At 35.6% G+C, this 20,672-nt stretch overlaps 1 protein-coding gene across 2 annotated transcripts in view; it reads left to right on the forward strand.

The window, feature by feature from the left end:
• Positions 1-20,187, forward strand: part of NDC80 (NDC80 kinetochore complex component) — a 47,694-nt gene extending 27,507 nt beyond the window's left edge. For both annotated transcript variants that reach the window (XM_036123385.2, XM_036123384.2), the window contains exons 13-17: positions 2,353-2,442; positions 11,885-11,977; positions 13,210-13,340; positions 15,193-15,295; positions 19,765-20,187. In XM_036123385.2, coding sequence (XP_035979278.2) covers positions 2,353-2,442; positions 11,885-11,977; positions 13,210-13,340; positions 15,193-15,295; positions 19,765-19,902 — 555 coding nt within the window. In that variant the 3' untranslated portion in view covers positions 19,903-20,187. The remainder of the gene's footprint in view (positions 1-2,352; positions 2,443-11,884; positions 11,978-13,209; positions 13,341-15,192; positions 15,296-19,764) is intronic.
• The last annotated feature ends 485 nt before the right edge of the window (positions 20,188-20,672 follow it).

Consider the following 20,672-nt stretch of genomic DNA (forward strand, 5'->3'; position numbering starts at 1 on the left):
AAACTTTGATTATATTTAATATAGACACCAGGATTATAAAGAGAAAAACTACCTGACCCTTGCTCTTAAGTTGCTACTTAGAGAAGAGAAAGACATAAATAAATAATTGCTATATATGTGCTTTATTAGAGGTGTTTACAAGGTATGGTATTGAGATCAATTCTTCCCAGAATTGAGGGGAAAGAAAAGTGTCCACAGAGATGGTGAACCTGGAATGAAATCTTGAAAGTTGAGGTATTTATTGGGATGGTCTTTGGGGAAAAAGCTTCAGGCACAAGGACACACATTGAAGGCATGTGTGAAGGCATGAAATATAATAGGGCATTAAGTAACACCAGCAGTCAATAATGAAAAATCTGCACCTAATTTTTAAATGTGGCCAATGATGTAATTTGGAGAAAATTTTTAAATCGTTCTATTGCAACTCCTCAATTATTCACAGATTTTAGTATTTTAGTGGCCCCCTCAAAAATGACACTTTTCAAAATACATAGTTTTTGAATAAAGAATGTCAAAGTCTAAAGCTATGCATTTTTCCCTTGAGAATCATTCATTCATTCAATAAATTATTGATTAAGTACATACTATGCTCCATACCAGCTAGGTGCTGGAGATGAAATACCCAGAAAGATACAATTCCTACTTTTCCAGAGATCACAGTTTATTGGTGAACAGACTTTGATTAAATAAAGCTGGACTCATTTTCAACAGAAAAAACCCACCCAGTAAACATACAGTCTTTTACTGAATTGTTTCTTAAGCAGTAGCTAGGTAGGCAGGTAGACAGACAGGCTGGCAGCCAGATAGTTTACGCACCCACTATTTTGAGTAGTTTGACACTGATGCAAGAAAATAATTACCTGCATCAAATCAGTGTAGAAAGAATTACCCAATACAAAAAGAATTCACATTCTAAGAAAAGAGGGAAAGGCTTTATTGTGATCTCTGAAAATAGTTTTACGTAATAATAGAACAATAAAAATAGAAATAGCATCCAGAAGGAGCAACCCCAACTGTTACAAGTAGTATTTGGAGAAAAGTTCTTAAAGAGGCATTGCATCCTTCAAAAAGGAGCAGCCAAAATTAAAACTCAGCAATAACTTCAAAAGACCTACTAAAAACATAGTAACACACAGGGTTTTCTTTTGGTGATGAAGATGACTTGGAATGAGAGGTGGTGTTTATACAACACTGAATGTACTAAATGCCACTGACCTGTACGCTTTAAAAGAGGTAGTTTTATATTAAATTCATTTTAACTTAATTATTTCAGTTTAATCATTTTAAAGTGTGAGTTTGACCTCAATAAAAAAATAATGATGGGAAACAATGAAGTACTGTGTTGAAAGAAAATTAGTAGAATAGAGGATAAACATAAGAAATACAAACAATAAGAGCTTCAAGGTTGGTGAACACATGGAGATGCAGGGCACACCCAGAGGGTATGGAAGCTCTGCACCCCTTCCAAGTACCTTGCCCTATGCATCTTTTCCGTCTGGCTGTTCCTGACTTTGATCATTCTTAAATGAACTGGTAAACACTTGCCTGTTCTGGACACCCACCTTGCTTTTATTCCCAGAACAACCCACCCTGGTGATCTCTCTGCAGTAGTATGTCGAGATCTTCCTGGTTCTTTTTGCAGTCTCAGAGTCTTCATTGTGTAACTTATTCAACCGACCCTGGCTGGTGGACATATGCTATGTTTCAAGTCTTGTGCTATTAAAACAGAATTCCAATGAATAGCAGAAAGAAGAAATACAAGCAGATAATTGTAAGATTAAACAGTTGAAAAGGATTAAGAGAAAAATATAAATTGTTTTCAAGAAAGATACTGCATTAATATAAGTGTACTTATAAAAAATGTTTAAATAATAGCAGTGAATCTCCAGAATCCATAAGCAAATCTAAAATTTTGCAAGTATTCAAAACCAAAAGCAAGTTGCATTCTATAGTTATAGAAATTATTTATTGGCACTCATGGGTGGCTCAGTCAGTTGAGCATCATCTTGGTTTCTGCTTAGGTCATGATCTCAGAGTCGAAAGATCAAGCCCCATGAAAGATCAAGCCCTGCGTCAGGCTCCTCACTCAGCAGGGAGTCTGCTTGAGATTCTCTCCCTCTCCCTTTGCCCCTGCCCCTGCATGAATACTGTCTCTCTCTCTCTCTAATAAATCTTTAAAGAAAAAAATTACTTTTATTGCCTTATTTATAATGTATTAATTTAGTTTAAAAACATCATGGCTTCACTTTTTTTCCTCTAAAAGTGGCTCCTTCTATCACAATGTGTAGATGCCTTATGAGAAATTTTGTACTAGGTATATCGTATGTAACCATATTCCTATATATTTTATAGGTACCACTCAAGGAACTCTTGAACCAAACTGAAGAAGAAATTAATAAAGCTCTAAATAAAAAAATGGGGTTAGAGGATACTTTAGAACAGGTAAGTAACAAAACAGTTTTTAAAAGCAAAAATAAGATTTTTTAACACTTAAGTGTGGTTTGTAGTTTCTATGGAATGAATGTGTAGCTTTTAAGGAATGAATTTTTAATAAGATATTATGGAAAATGAGAATTGGGTATACCTTTGACTTAGAAACATTTGAAGTAATTTTTTAAATAACTTAAACATCTTAGGCTACACATATCATTGATGATGATACAATAAATTACTGAGTAAATTATCCTTGATTTTAAATGGAGAATTGCCTCCTTCAACTTGAGATAATTTAATATACCTTTTTTTTTTTTTTTAAGTTTTATATTAAGTAAATCTCTACACCCAACATGGGGCTCAAACTCAAGACCCTGAGATCAAGAGTTGCATGCTCTTCGGACTGAGCCAGCCAGGAGCCCCTTAATATCTCTTTATTCTATAAGGAATTTGAGATCGCTATCTTAAAAGTAGATATGTATCATTTGGGGCTTGAGGCTAAGTAGCCATGATAAATTAAGAGATTTTTATTAACCACACTTTTCATTCTGCACCATGAAATTCAGGGGAACTCAAATGCCTATAAAAGTCTACTTCCAAAAGTAGGTTTCAGAAAGTTCCTGCTTCTAAGATACTTGAAACATAAAATGACCAATATCCCTGAGAGAGATACTGATTCTATTATTGATTCAGTAACCTTTAAATATTGTTAAAGTTGATTAAGAAAAAGTTAAGAAGCTACTTCTCAACTGCACACAAAAGGTATTGTTTATATGACAACAAACAATTGAAGGAAAACCCTGATTAATTCAGCTCTTCAAGAAGTATTACGGCATTTCAAGATTCCAAGATACAAAATCCTATCTTTACTCAGAATAGAAATTTGTTTTTCTCATCTGGAAATAAAACCTATGCATTTCACAAATTATGCAAGTAACCCACATTTTTTTCATGTTAACAAATTCTATCAAAACTTACTTTGTATTAGAAAGAATTCCCACTCCTCAAAAAAAATAGCAAATAGTTAACATTAGATAAGTGGGCAGTTTCATGATACTATTGTTATTATAATTGGGTTTCTGTAACATCACACAGTGGAAAGAAGATAAGGAATTATGACTGCTTTAACAGGTACTCTGCAGGTGTGAGGTCATTTAAGATGAAGTCTTCACTTAACTTCCTTCAGTTTGATTTCTCTCTTTTGTTGGAGTGGGCACTGAACCTGTAGACTTTCAAACTGACTTGAAACTTTTTAAAGGCTATAGGCAGGAAAACTTGGCGGGGAGGCCCGGAGGAGTTATAAAATGCCTACTATAGGTGGGGTACCTGGGTGGCTCAGTTAATCATCTGACTCTTAATTTCAGCTCAGGTCATGATCTCAGGGTCCTGGGATCAGGACTCCATGCTCGGTGGGGAGTCTGCTTGAGATTCTCTCCCTCTGCCCCCCTGACATGCTCATACTCTCTCTTTCTGTCTGTCTAAAATAAACAAATCTTTTTTTAGGGGCGCCTCAGTGGCTCAGTCTCAGCGGCTGCCTTCGGCGCAGGTCATGATCCCAGGACCCTGGGATCGAGCCCCACATCAGGCTCCCTGCTCGGCGGGAAGCCTGCTTCTCCCTCTCCCACTCCCCCTGCTTGTGTTCCCTCTCTCGCTGTGTCTCTCTCTGTCAAATAAATAAATAAAATCTTTAAAAAAAAAATCTTTTTTTTTAAAAATGCCTACTATAGTATAGGCTAGGCCCAGTGTTAATATTCCAAAGATAAATATAACAAGTTTGAATGAAATATAAGCTCCCATTTGGAGAAAAAGACTGACCTGCAGTTACGCTAATCAGATTCGCATTTTTCAAAACCCTTTTGGGCACAGAAAAAAGTGACTTGTGGGGAAGCAACTGAAATTGTTAAGAAGTTAAACCAAAGTATTACAGTAGAAATAGAAGGAAGGGGACAGGTTTAGGAAATGTTGAGGTAGACTCCAAGCATTTTTTGGCAGATGGTGAAAGCTGGGAAGGAAAGAAGTACCAACAGTAACTTCCATTTTTCCAGTGTGGGCAACCTTGGGGAGAAAAAAGTGAGTGCAGCTAACCAGCCCAGTACTAGAGATGTTGAGCTTGCTGTCTGCAGAACATAGCCATCCAAAAGAAAGCCGAAGCAATAGATTCAGAACATGGGGAGAGATTGTATCTGAAAATACAGATTTCAGAGTCTTTACCATATAGGTGGTACTTGAGCCCAAATGTGGGTGATATTTCTTAGACTATGTAGAGGAAAGTGGCAGAGGATTAAATCTTGAGAAACAGCACCACTTAAGAGATAGGCAAAGGAAGGAGGTTCTGGGAAAAACTCTTAGAAGTGGACAAGGAGCGCCTGGGCGGCTCAGTTGGTTAAGCGACTGCCTTTGGCTCAGGTCATGATCCTGGAGTCCCAGGATCGAGTCCCACATCGGGCTCCCTGCTCAGGAGGGAGTCTGCTTCTCCTTCTGACCCTCCCCCCTCTCATATACTCTCTCTCTCTCTCTCTCACTCATTCTCTCAAATAAAGAAAATCTAAAAAAAAAGGACAAAATAGTCGGAGAACAATCACAGGAGGAGAAATGCTATAAAAGCCAAAGTAAGGAAGACTTTTGAAAAAGCCCTGATTCTAACTAAATTTACTGTAGCAATTATTTCACATTATATACATATATTAAATCATAATTTTGTACACCTTAAACCTATACAATGGTATATATTCAGTTATGTCTTAAAACTAGGGGGAAAAGAAGGAAAGATCAGTAATGTTTCATATGCTTCAGAGACTAAAGACTAAAACAGTTTTTAAAATTTGACAGTTTGGGGCACCTGGGGGGCTCAGTCGTTTAAGCATCTGCCTTCAGGTCAGGTCATGATCACAGGGTCCTGGGATTGAGCCCCGCATCAGGCTCCCTGCTCCGTGGGAAGCCTGCTTCTCCCTCTCCCACTCCCGCTGCTTGTGTTCCTTCTCTTGCTGTGTCTCTCTCTGTCAAATAAATAAATAAAATCTTTTAAAAATTTTTAAAAATTTAAAAAAAATAAAATTTGACAATTTAACCAAATTAAGATAGCATAAGGTAAAACAGCTATTTGAAATAGTAATGGTTAAACATAAATTAATGAATTAAAATAACTAAATGTTAAATAAAATTTCAACTGAGTAAATTTAAAGATTTAATTGGCTTTATTTAGCAAGTCAGAAATTGGGCAGCATCCCATTTAACAATTAGACAAGAGCTCCAAAGGACTACAGAAAGGAAAACAATTTTTAAGCCAGGACAAGGAAGTCATAAACTAAAAAAAAAAAAAAAATTATTTCAGGCAAGATTTCATTTCTTCCTTTGAAAGACAAAAGGGTCTTATTAGGGGGCTCCTGGGTGGCTCAGTAGTTAAGCGTCTGCCGTCGGCTCAGGTCATGATTCCAGAGTCCTGGGATCCAGCCCCGCATCGGGCTCTCTGCTCAGCGGGAAGCCTGCTTCTCCCTCTTCCACTCCCTCTGCTTGTGTTCCCTCTCTCGCTGTCTCTCTCTGTCTGTCAAATAATAAATCTAAAAAATAAATAAATAAAAATAAAATTGCTTTGCTGGAGACTTGTAAGCATGGTATACAGATCAAGCCCCGCATCCTGGCTGCCTGCTCAACCGGGAGTCTGCTTTTCCCTCTCCCTACCCTCCCCACACCCCCTACCCCCCGCCACCCCCCCACGTGCACTTGAGTTCTCTCTCCTCTCTCAAATAAATAAGTAAAATCTTTAAAAAAAAAAAAAAAACTCTTAAATTCATTCCAGTCTTACAACCCTGACCACACATAGAATGTCTTTCCCTTATTATTTCTAGCAGTTTTAATTACACATATTAGAATTTTTAACCCTTAGAAACTTTTAATTTCTAGTGAAATCTAAGAAGTAAGAAATTATAAACTGTCTTTTACATTACCATTCTGTGGATTAGCAGACTAATAAATACTTTTTTGTGATTTCTAAAAATGTGCTTTCTCACAGAAAATTTGTCAGCAGCATAACACGTTTATTAGTAAATCCACATATCTTTCGTTCCTATGTAAAAGGAAGTAAAAAATGGATAAACCAATATTCAGTAATTAATGTGTTAGTATTTTATCTTATTTGGAAATGATCTGAATAGTGAATGAATTTAATTTAACTGATCATTTAACTTAACCTAGCAAAACAAAGTTTCCAGGTTACCAAAAAGATTTGGGGAAACTATTTAAAAATTCACCTAAAAACTTTTTATCTTTTTACATCCATTTAATTTACTTGTTCTTTACTATATTCAGATTACCCACCAAAACTTCATTAGACATTAGACAAAGTCAGCCATCATCCCAAGCTAAATTTTCTTGCTGACAAATTTTGTAAGAGATAACATAAACTCATTTGATCGATAAACCCAGGTGGAATAAGACTTGTATGTATTCATGTTATTCAATGTTGATAACTTGAAAGAAAAGCTTATTTTAATTAAATCAAACAAACTTAAGCTAACTTTAATATTGAATATTTTCTTAGGTGATGTGAATTCAGAAAGCATTTGGGTTAGTTTCCATTGTATTTTTAACTTTTTATGAATACTGAATTTATTTAAGCACTTATTTTAAGTCAATTAAATAGAGCTTTTTTACACACTAATTTACAGTAATACCATCCAGAGGGAGAAAAATACCACACACCTTTAACACACATATAACAGACACACATAAACATAGACAGATGTAAACAGAGACCTTATTGCTTTTGTTTTACTAGTTAAAAAGAATTTGTATCTAAGTTGCTTTTCTGGTAGATGGATTAAGTTAAGGCTACCTGCTTGGATGGCTTACACTAAGTTTTGAATAATGTTTTCTTTTTTCATTTTTTTCCTGATAAGAATTACCTCCCTGAAATTGTACTTTAACATTTACATCTCAAAGGCACAGGGAAAGAGAATACAAGTTACAAGGCTTTTAAAATAAATAAGGGAGGTTTGGGGACTGGTAAAAAGAAATAGATGAACTTTGAAATGCTTCTAGAGCTGCATTTCTAGTTTTGTAAAGAAGTGAGTAAATTTGAAGATCTAATTGGCTTTGTTCAACAATTCATGAATCAGGTAGCATCCCATTTAGCAAATAGAAGAGCGCTCCAAATGGCTACAGAAAAGGAAAGAGACTAGAGGCACACAGTTGAGAAGCCTAATAGTATCCTGAAGGATAAATGGTAAAAACTCAAACCAAGGCTATTGCAGTAAGGATGGAAAAGAGAGATTTAAAGATTGAAACAATGTAATTTAGTGGTCCATTTGGATGTGGGGCCCGCGGGGCTCGATCCCATGACCTGAGCCAAAATCAGAAGTCAGGCACTTAACCGAATGAGCCACCCAGGTGCCCCTGAAGATTTTTAAGTCAGGGCATAACACCCTTGTATTTTAGTTAGCCCATAATGTTGGCATTTTGAAGGCTAATTTAGAAGTACATGAAACTAGAGGCACACAGTTTGGAAGTCTAACAGTATCCTAAGTGATAAATGGTAAAAACTCAAACCAACGCTATTGTGGTGAGGATGGAAAAAAGAGATTTAAAGATTGAAACAATGTAATTTAGTGGTCCATTTGGATGTGAAGGTTAAGGAAGAGAGAAATTAAGAATGTTCCGGTGTCTAGCTTTGGTATATGATGTTAAAGAAAAAGAAAAATTATTCATGACACTTGTTAAAGGAAGTAAGGTAGACTTCATTCAAGGGGGACTATTACAAAGAGGTTTTCTAGTAGGTGAGAGAGATTAGGCTCAACTCCAAATACAACAACAACAAAAAAGGGGAATTTGTAACCAAGGAGAGTAGGGTACAGATCAGTAGATAAAGTATGACTGAGAAGAAACTCTAGGGGTAAAGGACAATACTATCTAAACCAACCTAATAGTGTTCTTGCTGAAAGCAGGCCAAGGTGATCAGATATCAGCTGGAGGATGTTGGAGGAGGAGGGACTTGAGTAGATATTGAGGTTAGGGATTCTGATTAAACTGTCTTAAGCATTATTCTTACTAAAACTGGACAATACAAAGACAAACACAGAAGCCAAAAAGTCAGCCTCTTTGAGAAGACAGTTCAGAAGAGCTGAGTAGTTTGGTCAAGGAGAGAATCTTTTGGTGGTAATGTTCTAGAGCCTTGATAAAGAATACAAGAGAAGGGTGTAGAAGAAAGAATTTCAGGCTGGGATATGCTGAGATTCAGATCTCTAGAATATCAGAGTGGAGAATGTCCTGTAGGCAGTTGGAGTGTGTACATAGATATAAATAGGTATTTCTTAGCATGCAGTTAATTAAAGCCAGGAGATTTCCCAGGTGTGAAAATGAAAGAGCAAGCTCTCCCAAGTGAGCAGATGAGAATACAGCCAAGATCAGAATCCTGGGAGAACATCCACAACCAAAGTACAAGCAGAGAAAGAGAAACCTATAAGGAAGAATTAGAAGGACCTCCCAAGACTTAAAGAAAAAACTAGGAGTTTCCATGGTCGTAGAAACCAAGGAAGGGGATTTCAGAAGGGAGTGATCAACTATATATGTTACTCAGATATCAAATAAGATTAAGTCTGAAAGATGTTCATTGACTTTAACAATTAAGACGTTAATGGTGACCATTACAAAAGCGACTTCATGAAGCAGAGGAGCCAGAAAGCATATTGCTGTGGATTAAAGTTTGAATGGTAGTAGAAGATACTATAGTATGAATAGTCTACTTCCAGGGAATGCTACAAATTAGACCATCACAAAAGTTTGAGTCTAAGGAGAAAAGATGGAACAGTAGTTAGAAAGTGGTGTATGGGAAAGATTTTCATTTTTGGAGGGGTGGGGGAGGGGCTTGTTTGGGTTTAAAGATGAGAGAGTTAGAGTTCAAGGGAAAGAGGGTAAAGTTTTAAAAATTAGGAGGGAAAGGGATTGATGGATTTGAATGTGGTTCATGAAGAAATACTAAGGCTTGGGGTCTAGAGAAGAGCTGAAGTGGTTGTTTCTCCTCATGAGGAAAATGGGTATCCTGCATCCCGAAACTGATTGGAAGGAAGAAGGAAAAAGTCTCATACAAGTATTTTGGTTGATGGGAGGCAGGAAGTGATGGAAATCCAATCTAGTGGCTTCTGTCTTCTCAATGACAGAAGAAAAAAAATTAACTACAGTAACTAATGATATCTTATTTGCTTATCAGCTGCTGGACAGTTGTTTATTGAATGAATGAAAGAAATACTGGAGGAAGTATACCAAATATTAATAGCAGTTCTTTGGGATTATAGAATTATTAGTAATTGTTATTTTCCTTACTTTTTCCCATATTTATCACAATGGAAATGTATATTTTTGTAATGGGGTCGGGGAGGGGGGAATGTTTAATTGGTGAAACTTTAGTAAAGCTCACATGAAAGTTAGAAGCTGCTCAGAGATTAAGTAAACATGATTTTGACCAAATGTGACTTCCTAGTGGAAGTTCTGATTATTTGGGTATCCAGTGGTCTTACTGCAAGTAAATTTAATGAAACAACTTGTTTAACTTAGCACTTACTTCAGAAGTAACATATCTTTAGACTGGAAGTTTATAGTGTAGGGGTCAAGGGCGAATCACCCCAAGATGTGCCACTCTGGCATGCAGCTTATTTAGTATATGTGCTGCCGAAGCGAGCACTGGCATGCAGCTTATTTAGAACTGAAAATATTCAAGACCCAAAAGACTCAGGAAGAAACATTGATCTCCACCTAACCCCTAACTGCCTAAAAGAATTTAAAGGACCTCCTCCCAGAAGGGAGCTATCACCATAGCTAACTACAGTATAATATAAACTAAGGATGGTAGACAGGGAGGAACTTTAGCAGTCTCTTTCTTAAAATTCCTTTCTATGTCCCATTTGTGTCTGTGTGGCCCAGCAAACATTTGTTTACCAAACGTTTACTCTTCCATCTTCCTATGAATTGCTTTCCTTTTCTTGAAATCCCAGACCCCTACCCTCTTATCTTTAGTTCAGGATGACAAATATACTGCATTTTGCTTGTCTTTAGAATCTCATGTCTTTGTGGATTCCCCATACATACAAAATTATATTTGACTTTCTCCTGTTAATCAGTCTCATGTCACTTTAATTCTTAGACCAGCCAAAAGAACCTTAAGGGTAGAGAAAAATGTTTCCTGCTAAAGAATAGCTTTCGTAACTCTAGAGGGAGAGGAGAAAGAGAATCTTAAGCAGACTCCATGCCCAACACAGGGCTCGATCCCACGACCCTGGGATCATGACCTGAGCTGAAATCAAGAGTCAGATGCTTAAGCAACTGAACCACCCAGGCACCCCTCTAGTCTTTAAATAACTTGAAAGTCAGGTGGTGTAGAAAAAGTCCTTGGAGTTAGAACATCTAGGTTGGAGTTCTGGGCATATGCTTGCTGCATGATCCTAAGTGAATAGCATTCATTCTAGCCAACTCTTCTCATTTGTAAAATAGGAAAGGAATATCCCTTACAAAGAGACTTTTGATAATTGAATGAGAAGTATATGCAAGTTTATCTAATAAATATATAGTCATTTTAGCATCTTATCGTATACCAAATAACAATTGCTTTACTGAATTTTTCCCAAAAATATGTATATGTAATTGTTTTGCAAATTCATATATGTTTTGAATCATCCTTTTAAAGAAAGATCCAGCTTATATATACCTTTTGCTATTTTCTATTTCCTACAGCAAATATCTTCTTGGTCTAGCTGGAAAACATTCCATATTAATTACTGGTATCAACTGGTATTAGCTGTATTAGCACTTGTTGGCAGGAAATGAACTTTGGAAACACTTTTTTTCTTTAGTTTTGGTTTCAACAGATCTTAAAGCTCAGACTTTAATAAGATTAAATGTGTTTATTACTCTTTGGAAGAATGCATTGACTAATAACCAGTTAGCAAACATCCAATAAAATCAATATGAAAACCTCTTTAACATCCTAGAAAGTAAACACACAAATGGAAAGCTAGATAACTAATAAAAGAGATCAAATCTAAGTAAAGCTAGACTTCAAAACTAGAGGGCAAAAACAACTTATATGTGTTAATATAAAAATGTTAAGAGTGTATATAACACATGTAATATTTATGTAATATATATGAGAGCTTAAAAATACTCCCACAGCAACTAGTGGAAAAGTTACTTGTATCCTTCTTTTACTGAGAATTAAGCCAGATTTTTGATTCCTATCAAATGCCACTCTGCATTTAAGTATTGTACATTTAAAAAATAATAGGTTTTTTGTGTGTTTGTTTTTATTTAACTCCTTTCTGGGGAATAATAAATTCTGGGAACAAATGATAGGTGAGAATCCAAAAGGACTAGAAATAACATGGTCAGTCAATAATATGAAAGTTTTATAACTAAAATGTTTTTGATGTATGGTTATGATTTCTCAACCAAAGTTTTATTCTCCAAGTTAAATACAATGATAACAGAAAGCAGGAGAGGTGTAAGAACTCTGAAAGAAGAAGTTCAAAAGCTGGATGATCTTTACCAACAAAAAGTTAAGGTAAGAACTTTGCCACAGTTTGTATAGGTGAACCTTGACCTGTTCTGACATCTAACTAAATCTTTAAGCTATATCCTATAACTTGTGTTTAAGTTTATTCTAATCTTCTGAAGTTTATTATAAGGAGTTTTTTTTCCAGGATTTTTTTCCTGGAATTGGGCTGTTTCACACTAGAACACGTTTACTGTTCCATTAATATTTTAGACTTGAATATGAGATTCTGTATCCTTGTAAGACCAAAACATGTTTTAAATATAATCTCTTCTACCTTTTATAGAAATTTACTGTTAAGCACTCCTAAAGCATAAACCTCAAATAAGGCTTCGTTATATGATTGCCTGTAAAAAGTCATTGCAAACTGACAACTATCTTGGCCAAATTCCAAAGATCATTTATATGAAATTTGGAATGTAGGTAAAATAATAGGATTCATTTCCCACCACCTCTAATCCATCCACCTCTGGCCAGCATTTTACTTAGGGAAGCACTCAGATGACTGTTCATTACCACTTATATAACTTAGGTGAAAATTTTAGTCATACCAATATTTTTTACTTAGTTACACCAACAAAGTATTAGGAATTGAAAACTTTCTCTTGGCCTTGTAGTGTACTTAGGGCCTATACATTTTGTTAAGCAGTGAGAAAATTTTAGAAAACACATGACAGTAATATCTACCTGTGAAATATGAGGCAATTGGTAATCATTTTTGTTCTTTTATATGTTGTCCATGACAGTACTTGCATTTTTCCTTTTTAAAGCACTTCAGTGAAAGGCTTTCATATTTCATCTTAAAAAACTTAGGAGTTGATGACTTTGGGCTCCTTTGCCTGTGCATAATGAATACATATGTGAAATAAAGGTAGTGTGAAAGTTACCCACATTTTTGCATATAAAAAGGCCTCTTGATGATCATAGGAAATATTTAAATCAGTATCCTAAGGTTTCCTATAGTACATACTTGAAAATACTGCTGAATGAATTCTATATAGGCCTATTGAGAAGGTCATATTTAGGTTTACAGTATAAAATTCCCAAAGGAGCATTTTAAAATCTCTTACATGTAAAACAGTACACATTCTGAGAATACAAATGATGATGCAACCTGATTTTTTTTTAATGTGTTACATATATATGGTATGTGGAGTATATTTAGTATATGGAGTAGTGTAGTATATGGAATATACGGAACATAAACTTCAAAAACCATAACCATGCCCTTATCTTGATAGGAAGCTGAAGAAGAGGACAAAAAATGTGCCAGTGAGCTGGAGTCCTTGGAGAAACACAAACATCTGCTGGAGAGTGCTGTTAACGAGGGCCTCAGTGAAGCTATGAATGAATTAGACGCTATTCAGCGAGAGTAAGTTCATGTAACCAAGATTTATAATGTTTATTTTCAGATTAATTATTTAACATTTCTGTAAAACTAGATCTATGTTTATTAGCTTTAATTTATATTATAGAGCAATTTGGGGAAGAAGAGGTAACAAAAAGAGCTTGTAACTTGAAATACTGTCCCTAAACATATTCTGCTACTATTAGAGCTCTTGGCCCCTAAGAAATCATTCATTTTTACATCTAATTAATAAGCGGCTTTTAAACCCTGAAAACAGCATAAAATTTTCAATCAACTGAAATACTTTGTTTGTTACTATTTTTAAGATATTTATACTTTCTAGAAATTATGTATATAGTAAACTATATACTATAAATTGTATGGTCATTCTACTGTAACACTGTATGTGCCCTCCTAATAATCACCACACTGCAAAATCATGCAGTAAAAAATCAGGACTTATAGTAAAATTGGGATTGGGCACAACACTTAAAATCTCTATCAGTGACACACATAAACAAAAGATGGGAACCTAACTAAAATGTTAGCACAATTGTACACATGTTAAATGGTTGAGAAATACATAATTGCTATGATAAATATGACACTTTATCTTAAAGAGACCTGAAGTTTGCCTGGGGAAAGGGGCATTCAAAGGGTTGCAGCTTGTAAATTATTGAGATGAGGTAGAAGGATTATCTGAAATCAGATGGAAAGTTTTAATACCAGATGTGGATGCATGTGACTCATCACATAATGCAATGAACTGAGGGAGCTGGTACATATTTGAGGTGTGTGTTTATATGTTTTGTGTATTCCTTTGCATCTGGATTCAGCTGAGTGCAGTTTTCTGCATTCACCTAGTGTTTCTCAAGAAGGAAATGGCATAAGGACACCTGTTGACTCAGTTGGAAAAACATGCAACTTTTTTTTTTTTTTTTAATAGCATGCAACTCTTGATCTCAGGATTGTGAGTTCAAGCCCCACATTGGGTGTAGAGATTACTAAAAAAAATAAATAAATAAACTTTTAAAAAAAGGAAAGAGATGGCATAAACAGATACAAATTTTTGCATTATGGTCAAATTGCTATGTAATATATCAACCCAACTGGAACAAATACGTATTTCCAAACAAACAGCAGAACTAACTGTATATGTTACATTTCTTAGTTCTTCATTGTCAAGTTTTCCCTCTTGCTTTCCCTTATTATTTTAAAACTTACATTGGAAGAGTTTTAGCCACATTGTGTATTAACAGTAACTAAATGGTGACATCCCTTTTTTAAAGAGTATTCTGCCTTTGTGTATATAATTCTCTCATGAAACCTATATAAAGTCAATATACTGAATAGTTAATCCATAGGCTCTTTTTTTAGAAGTCTTAATTAAGTGGCCCTCAACTAAAAAAATCTGACTTTGAGGTTAGAAGTACAATCCTTAAGAAAAATCACACCTCTTCATTTGCTTATTTGTAGTTTAGGGATAAAAAACTCAGCTGAAGCATTTTTTTTTTGGCTGCAGTCTGTTTTTAATTTGAATTTGCATGCCTAAAAGTGAGACTCCCACTCCCCTATTCAAATGTATTGAATGCCTTCTCCCTGAAAGCATTTAAGTTTACAGTCCTTTTGGAGACTCAATCAAGACCATTTGCTCCCAAGTTTTATATGTTAAAGCACAAGGTTTTGGTGCTGTTTTGTTCTGTTGCTTGCAAAAGATCTTTGAAAATTTTTTTCTGTTTTAATTGTTGAGAAGCAAACAGCACAAATACCAAGCATAGTCTGGTTTTATTGAATATGAAAAGGAGAAGTGAGCTAACTAGAACTGATGCATTAGGTTTTTTCATAGATAACTCAAACAAGAGTTTTTATTCTACAGATACCAACTAATTGTGCAAACCACAACTGAAGAACGACGAAAAGTGGGAAATAACTTGCAGCGTCTTTTAGAGATGGTTGCCACACATGTAGGGTCTGTGGAGGTAAGTGTATGAAGGTCTTTCCTACATTCTAATAAAGCTTTTTAAAACTACATTTCTGTTTTGTTTCTACAGAAATTAAGTGATAAATTTTATTTCTGTGGAAAATATGTTCTAGTAAAAAGTTATCAAAAGAGTCCTTTTTAGTGGTGTGAAAGGAACATCTGCATTTCATAAAGCAATCTGTTCACATAAACAACATATAATGGTATTTATTACATCAGTAGTATATAATGATGTGCCAGGCCACATTCTATATGCTGAAAACATATCAGCACATTTAAGATTTCATTAAGATTAAGATGAAAGAGCATGTGTTATGACAAATATTTTTCCTTTCCGTTAATTTCATGTAAAGTACTGATAAAATATAGAATGAAGTACTTAAATGAAACATGAAGCATAGCTTAAAAGTTCAACAATAATACTATTCCTCCAACCTGCTGTACAGAGCCTAGAAGCCAAGATGAACTGCTAAACTTTAAAATTCCTGGATAGTGGCGCCTGGGTGGCTCAGTTGTTAAAGTGTCTTGCCTTTGGCTCAGGTCATGATCAGGTCATGGTCCTGGGATCGAGCCCCGCATCGGGCTCCCTGCTCCACGGGAAGCCCGCTTCTCCCTCTCCCCCTGCTTGTGATCCCTCTTTCGCTGTGTCTCTCTCTGTCAAATAAATAAATAAAATCTTAAAAAAATAAAATAAAATTCCTGGGTAGTCTATTAGGTGATAATATTATATTTCCAATTGTGAATGGTTTAAGAGAAAAAAACCTCATTTGTTAGGTTTCCATTTATTGAAAACAGAGCATGTGATATCCTACTTCCCCTCCCCTCCTTTCTCCTGAAAGACATTGAACTGCATTTTCTTGTTTGCCAGTGTTCTTCACTGCTTGGTGAAAAGAACTAAGAAAATATGCTGGATCCTACATCAGAAAACCTGGATTCTCCCCACTTAGTGGCTCTATAACCTTTCATAGACTCTTTTTCAATCAGTATTGTTAATTTGAATGACAGACCAGATAATTATATGAGTAATTACTTTCTTGTTCTCTCAGGGATGATGTATAATAAATGCATAAGAGGAAAATTCATTCACAGTCTATGATGGTTGGCTCAAATTGAGAAAATCTGTTTATATGTATCATTTTGCTTCTTTTGGTCTTCACTTCTTCATCTGTATAATGAGAGGGTTGTACTAAATCATTGCCAACATCCTTTGCATCTCTATTATCTGTAACAATTAGTTTGACCTCAGTGTTAATCCAATAGTGATTTATCACGAGGGATTTATGTGAAAGGTAACCACAACTGTTAAAGTTTTAATCAGTTAACATGAAGTTAGATTTGAAACCCTAATGATAGATTATTACTTTTATTTGCTATTTAGTTCATTGTTGTTCAAGATCAGACTGCATTTACAGAGCACTTACTTTGCACTATGTAAAATTCACAATTAGCCAGTGAACTATGGAAGGAGCCCCTAAAGTCAACCAATCATCTTTAAAACCTAATGTGGGGAAATTTTACAAGTGATAAAATTAGACTAGAGAAAACAGAGGACTGTGGATCTAGTGGTATCTTTAGATGGGATATTTTTCCTCTGAGCTAAAACTTTTCTTTGAGCAGTTCCTGATTGGAGCCCCATGCAGGTCCTGTATGTGGCTTGATAGTCTAGCCTAGGAGACAGCAAACTACAGCCCACAGACCAAATTGTGCCCACGGGCTGCTTTTGTAAATAAAGTTTTATTGGAACACAGATACTTCATTCACTTCCATACTCTTTATGGTTGCATTCCCACTACACTGGCAGGGTTGAGCAGTTGCAACAAAGGCCATTTGGCTTACAAAACCTAAAATATTTGTTATTTGGCCCTTTACAGGAAAAGGTTGCTGACTCCTGTTCCAGACTCCTACCTCCTTGAAGGGCACAAAATCTTTTTTGTCTGTTTAGATATTAAGAAATTATTATAAAGCTACAATAACGAACCCATTGTAGTACTGATGCATATAAACCAAGCTCTGATTCAGAGTCCAGAAAAAGATGGATGAGCATAGACAGGAAACTAATTTATAAGAGAGGTTGTATTGCAGACTAGTGGGGTAAAATGAATTGTTCAATTAATGGAGTTGGGATTCCTACCTAGACAAAAATCACTTCAAGATGGATTAAAAAATTAACGTGAGGCTAAATTTATTTTTTTTAGAGAATGAGGGCTGGGGAGAGGGGCAGGGGAATAGGGAGAGAGAATCTTAAGCAGGCTCCACTCCAGTACAGAGTCCGATGTGGGGTTCGATCCCACAACCCTGAGGTCATGACCTGAGCTGAAATAAAGAGTCAGACACTTAACTGACCGAGCCACCCAGGCACCCCAATGTGAGACTAAATTTTTAACTTTTAGAAAAATTATAGACACTGTCTTTACACCTCAGGAGTTGTAAAGGAGTTCTTAAATTAGACATGAGTTAAAACCACAAAAGAAATTATTTGTAAATTCAGCTTTGTTAAAATTAAGATCTCTACATCAAAAGACAAAGAAAGACTAGAGGGGCACCTGGGTGGTTCAGTTGGTTAAGCTTCTACGTTCGGCTCAGGTTATGATCCCAGGGTCCTGGGATCAGCCCCACAAACAGCTCCCTGCTTATCAGGGAGTCTGTTTCTCCCTCTCCCTCTGCCCCTCCCCCCCATCACTTTCTCTCTCAAAATAAATAATGAAATCTTTAAAAAAAAAAAAAAAAAGAGTGGAAAGACAAGCCACAAAACAGTAAATGATATTTTTTAAAACAACTAATAGCATCCAGATATATAATGACCTCTGGAAAATAAGTACAGAAGGTGGGCAAAAGACTTGAATGGGAATTTCACAGAAAGCTAAGGTGGCCAATAAACAGGAAAAGATCTACCACTTCCCACCCTCAGGAAATTGGCAGAAAAAATTAAAGTTTGAGAATACAAAATGCTAGCAAGAACATGGAGAAATGCAAGTTTTCATTTATACTGCAGGGGTTGTAAATTGATGTTAACAATCTTAGGAAACAATTTGGCAATCCCTAATAAAATGGTGCAATTCCATTCTAGGTATTTAATTAAATGTTTACACTGTGTGCTGGAGTAATGTACTAGGTTGAATAGTATCCTCTCAAAATTCATGTGTATCCAGAATCTCATCATGTGACCTTATTTGAAAATAAGGTCTTTGTGGATGTCATTAGCTAAGATGAGGTCATACTAGATTAGGGTAGGTCCTCAATCTAGGGACCGGTATCCTTATAAGAGTTTGTGTGAAGATGGAGGCAGAAATTAGAGTGACACAGCTGTCAGCTAAGGATTGCCCAGAACTGCTAAAAGCTGGTAAGAGGTAAGGAAGGATTCTTCCCTAGAGCCTTCAGAGAAAGTGGCCCAGTCAGTATCTTGATTTTGGACTTCAAGCCTCCAAAACTGAGAAAATAAATTTCTGTTGCCTTAAGCCATCTAGTATGTTGAAATTTGTTATAGTATAATTGAAATAGTAAAAAATATAACCCAGTATATTAGTTTCCTGTTACTGCTATAACAAATTACCACCAACTTAATGGCTTAAAGCAACACATTTATTTCCTTATATATCTGGAGGTCAGGAGTATAAAATGGGCCTCCCAGACTGCAATCTTTCTAGAGACTCTAGGATGGAATTTATTTGCCTTTTCCCTTTTATAGAACCATCTATCCCCCCGTGGTTTGCAGCCTCTTCATCTTCAAAGCCAACAGCACAACATCTTCTATCCCCTCTGACCACTCTTCTGTCCTTACATTTTCTCTCTCTGACTCTCACATTGACATTGCTGATTCCCTCTTACCAGGACCCCTGTGATTACATTGGACCCACCAAGACAATGCAGAATGATCTCCTTTTCTCAAACTCCTTAATCACATCTGTCAAGTTCCTTTGCCCTGTAAGATAATGTATTCACAGGTTCTGGGGATTAGGCCATGGACATCTTTGAGGAGGCTGCTATTCAGCCTACCACACCTGGAAATAAATTAAAATTCATTAATAGTAAAATGGATAAATAAATATTGATATATTCATGCAATAGAAAACTGTTTGGCAGTACATGAATAAACAAACTATCTGCATTAACATCAATGAATCAAAACACTGAGTGGAAAAAAGTCATAGAGTATTATATTTAATATCATTCAGTAAATATGAATGTTAAAACCAGGTACCACTAAACTATATTGTTTAGAGATACATACATATCAGTGTGGGGTGGGGGGGTAAAAGTATAAAGAAAAGCAAAACATCGTTGAGAGTGGTTAGCTCTGGGAAGAAAAATGGGGATATGATTAGGAAAGGGCACAAAAAGGGATTCAAGAGTATCCCTTAAATTTCCTGTTCTAACAAATGTTACCACTTGTTTGTATATTTCACAATTAAACTCTTTCTAAAAGAATTTAATGTTTTTTCATTAACAATTGCTCATTGTTTTCACTAGAAATATCTTGAGGAGCAGATTGCTAAAGTTGATAGAGAGTATGAAGAGTACGTGTCTGAAGATCTCTTGGAAAATATTAGAGAGATTGGAGACAAGTATAAGAAGAAAGCTGCTCTAATTAAGCCTTCTGATGAATGAAGATAAAATATTGATTAAGCAAGGACTTTATTAACAGTGTAAATTTTTAAATGTCCTCTGTAGGTTTGAAAAATCTCTAACATATCTTATCCCACTCCTTACAATGAAGTCTTATGACCATATCTTCCCAAGCCTGTAAAATATTTTTATATCTTTTATAAATCTAGTTCATTAATTTAAACTATGTATAACCTGAAATTATGATAACTTGTTTTTTTGTTATCTTTAGATGTGAAAGACTAGTTATATTATGTATCCAGAGTTAATAAAATTATATCGACAAAGTGTGTTTTCCCCTGATTTCTCAACCTAACTTCAGATGGTTAGAAGATAGTTATTTTGATCTAAACCAGGAATCAGCAAACTGTGGGCCAAATGCAGTCACATCCAATCATTGATATATCATCTATGACTGCTCTCACTCTATAGTGGCAATGTTTATTATATGCGACAGAGACCATATGGCTGCAGAGCCAAAAATGTGTACTATCTGGCTCTTTACACAAAGTTTGCCAATCCCTGGTATAAGCTATACAAAGGTTGGGGCTCTTTAAAAAATGTAGTCCAACTCATTCCTTATTCAGAGCCAAGAAGCTAAATTTCTTTCTGGCTTCATGCCACCATTACTCTGAAATGAGCAGAAGAATATGGAATGTGAAAATCAGAAGAAATAATAAAATAGTTCAATCCCCTCATTTTAGAGATGAGAATTCATTTCTAGAAATGTTCTGATTTACCTCTGGTCACACCTCTTTGTAGGGGTAGAAGTC

The sequence above is a fragment of the Halichoerus grypus genome, chromosome 13 (genome assembly GCF_964656455.1).
Source record: "Halichoerus grypus chromosome 13, mHalGry1.hap1.1, whole genome shotgun sequence".
NCBI classification, from domain to species: Eukaryota; Metazoa; Chordata; class Mammalia; order Carnivora; family Phocidae; genus Halichoerus; species Halichoerus grypus.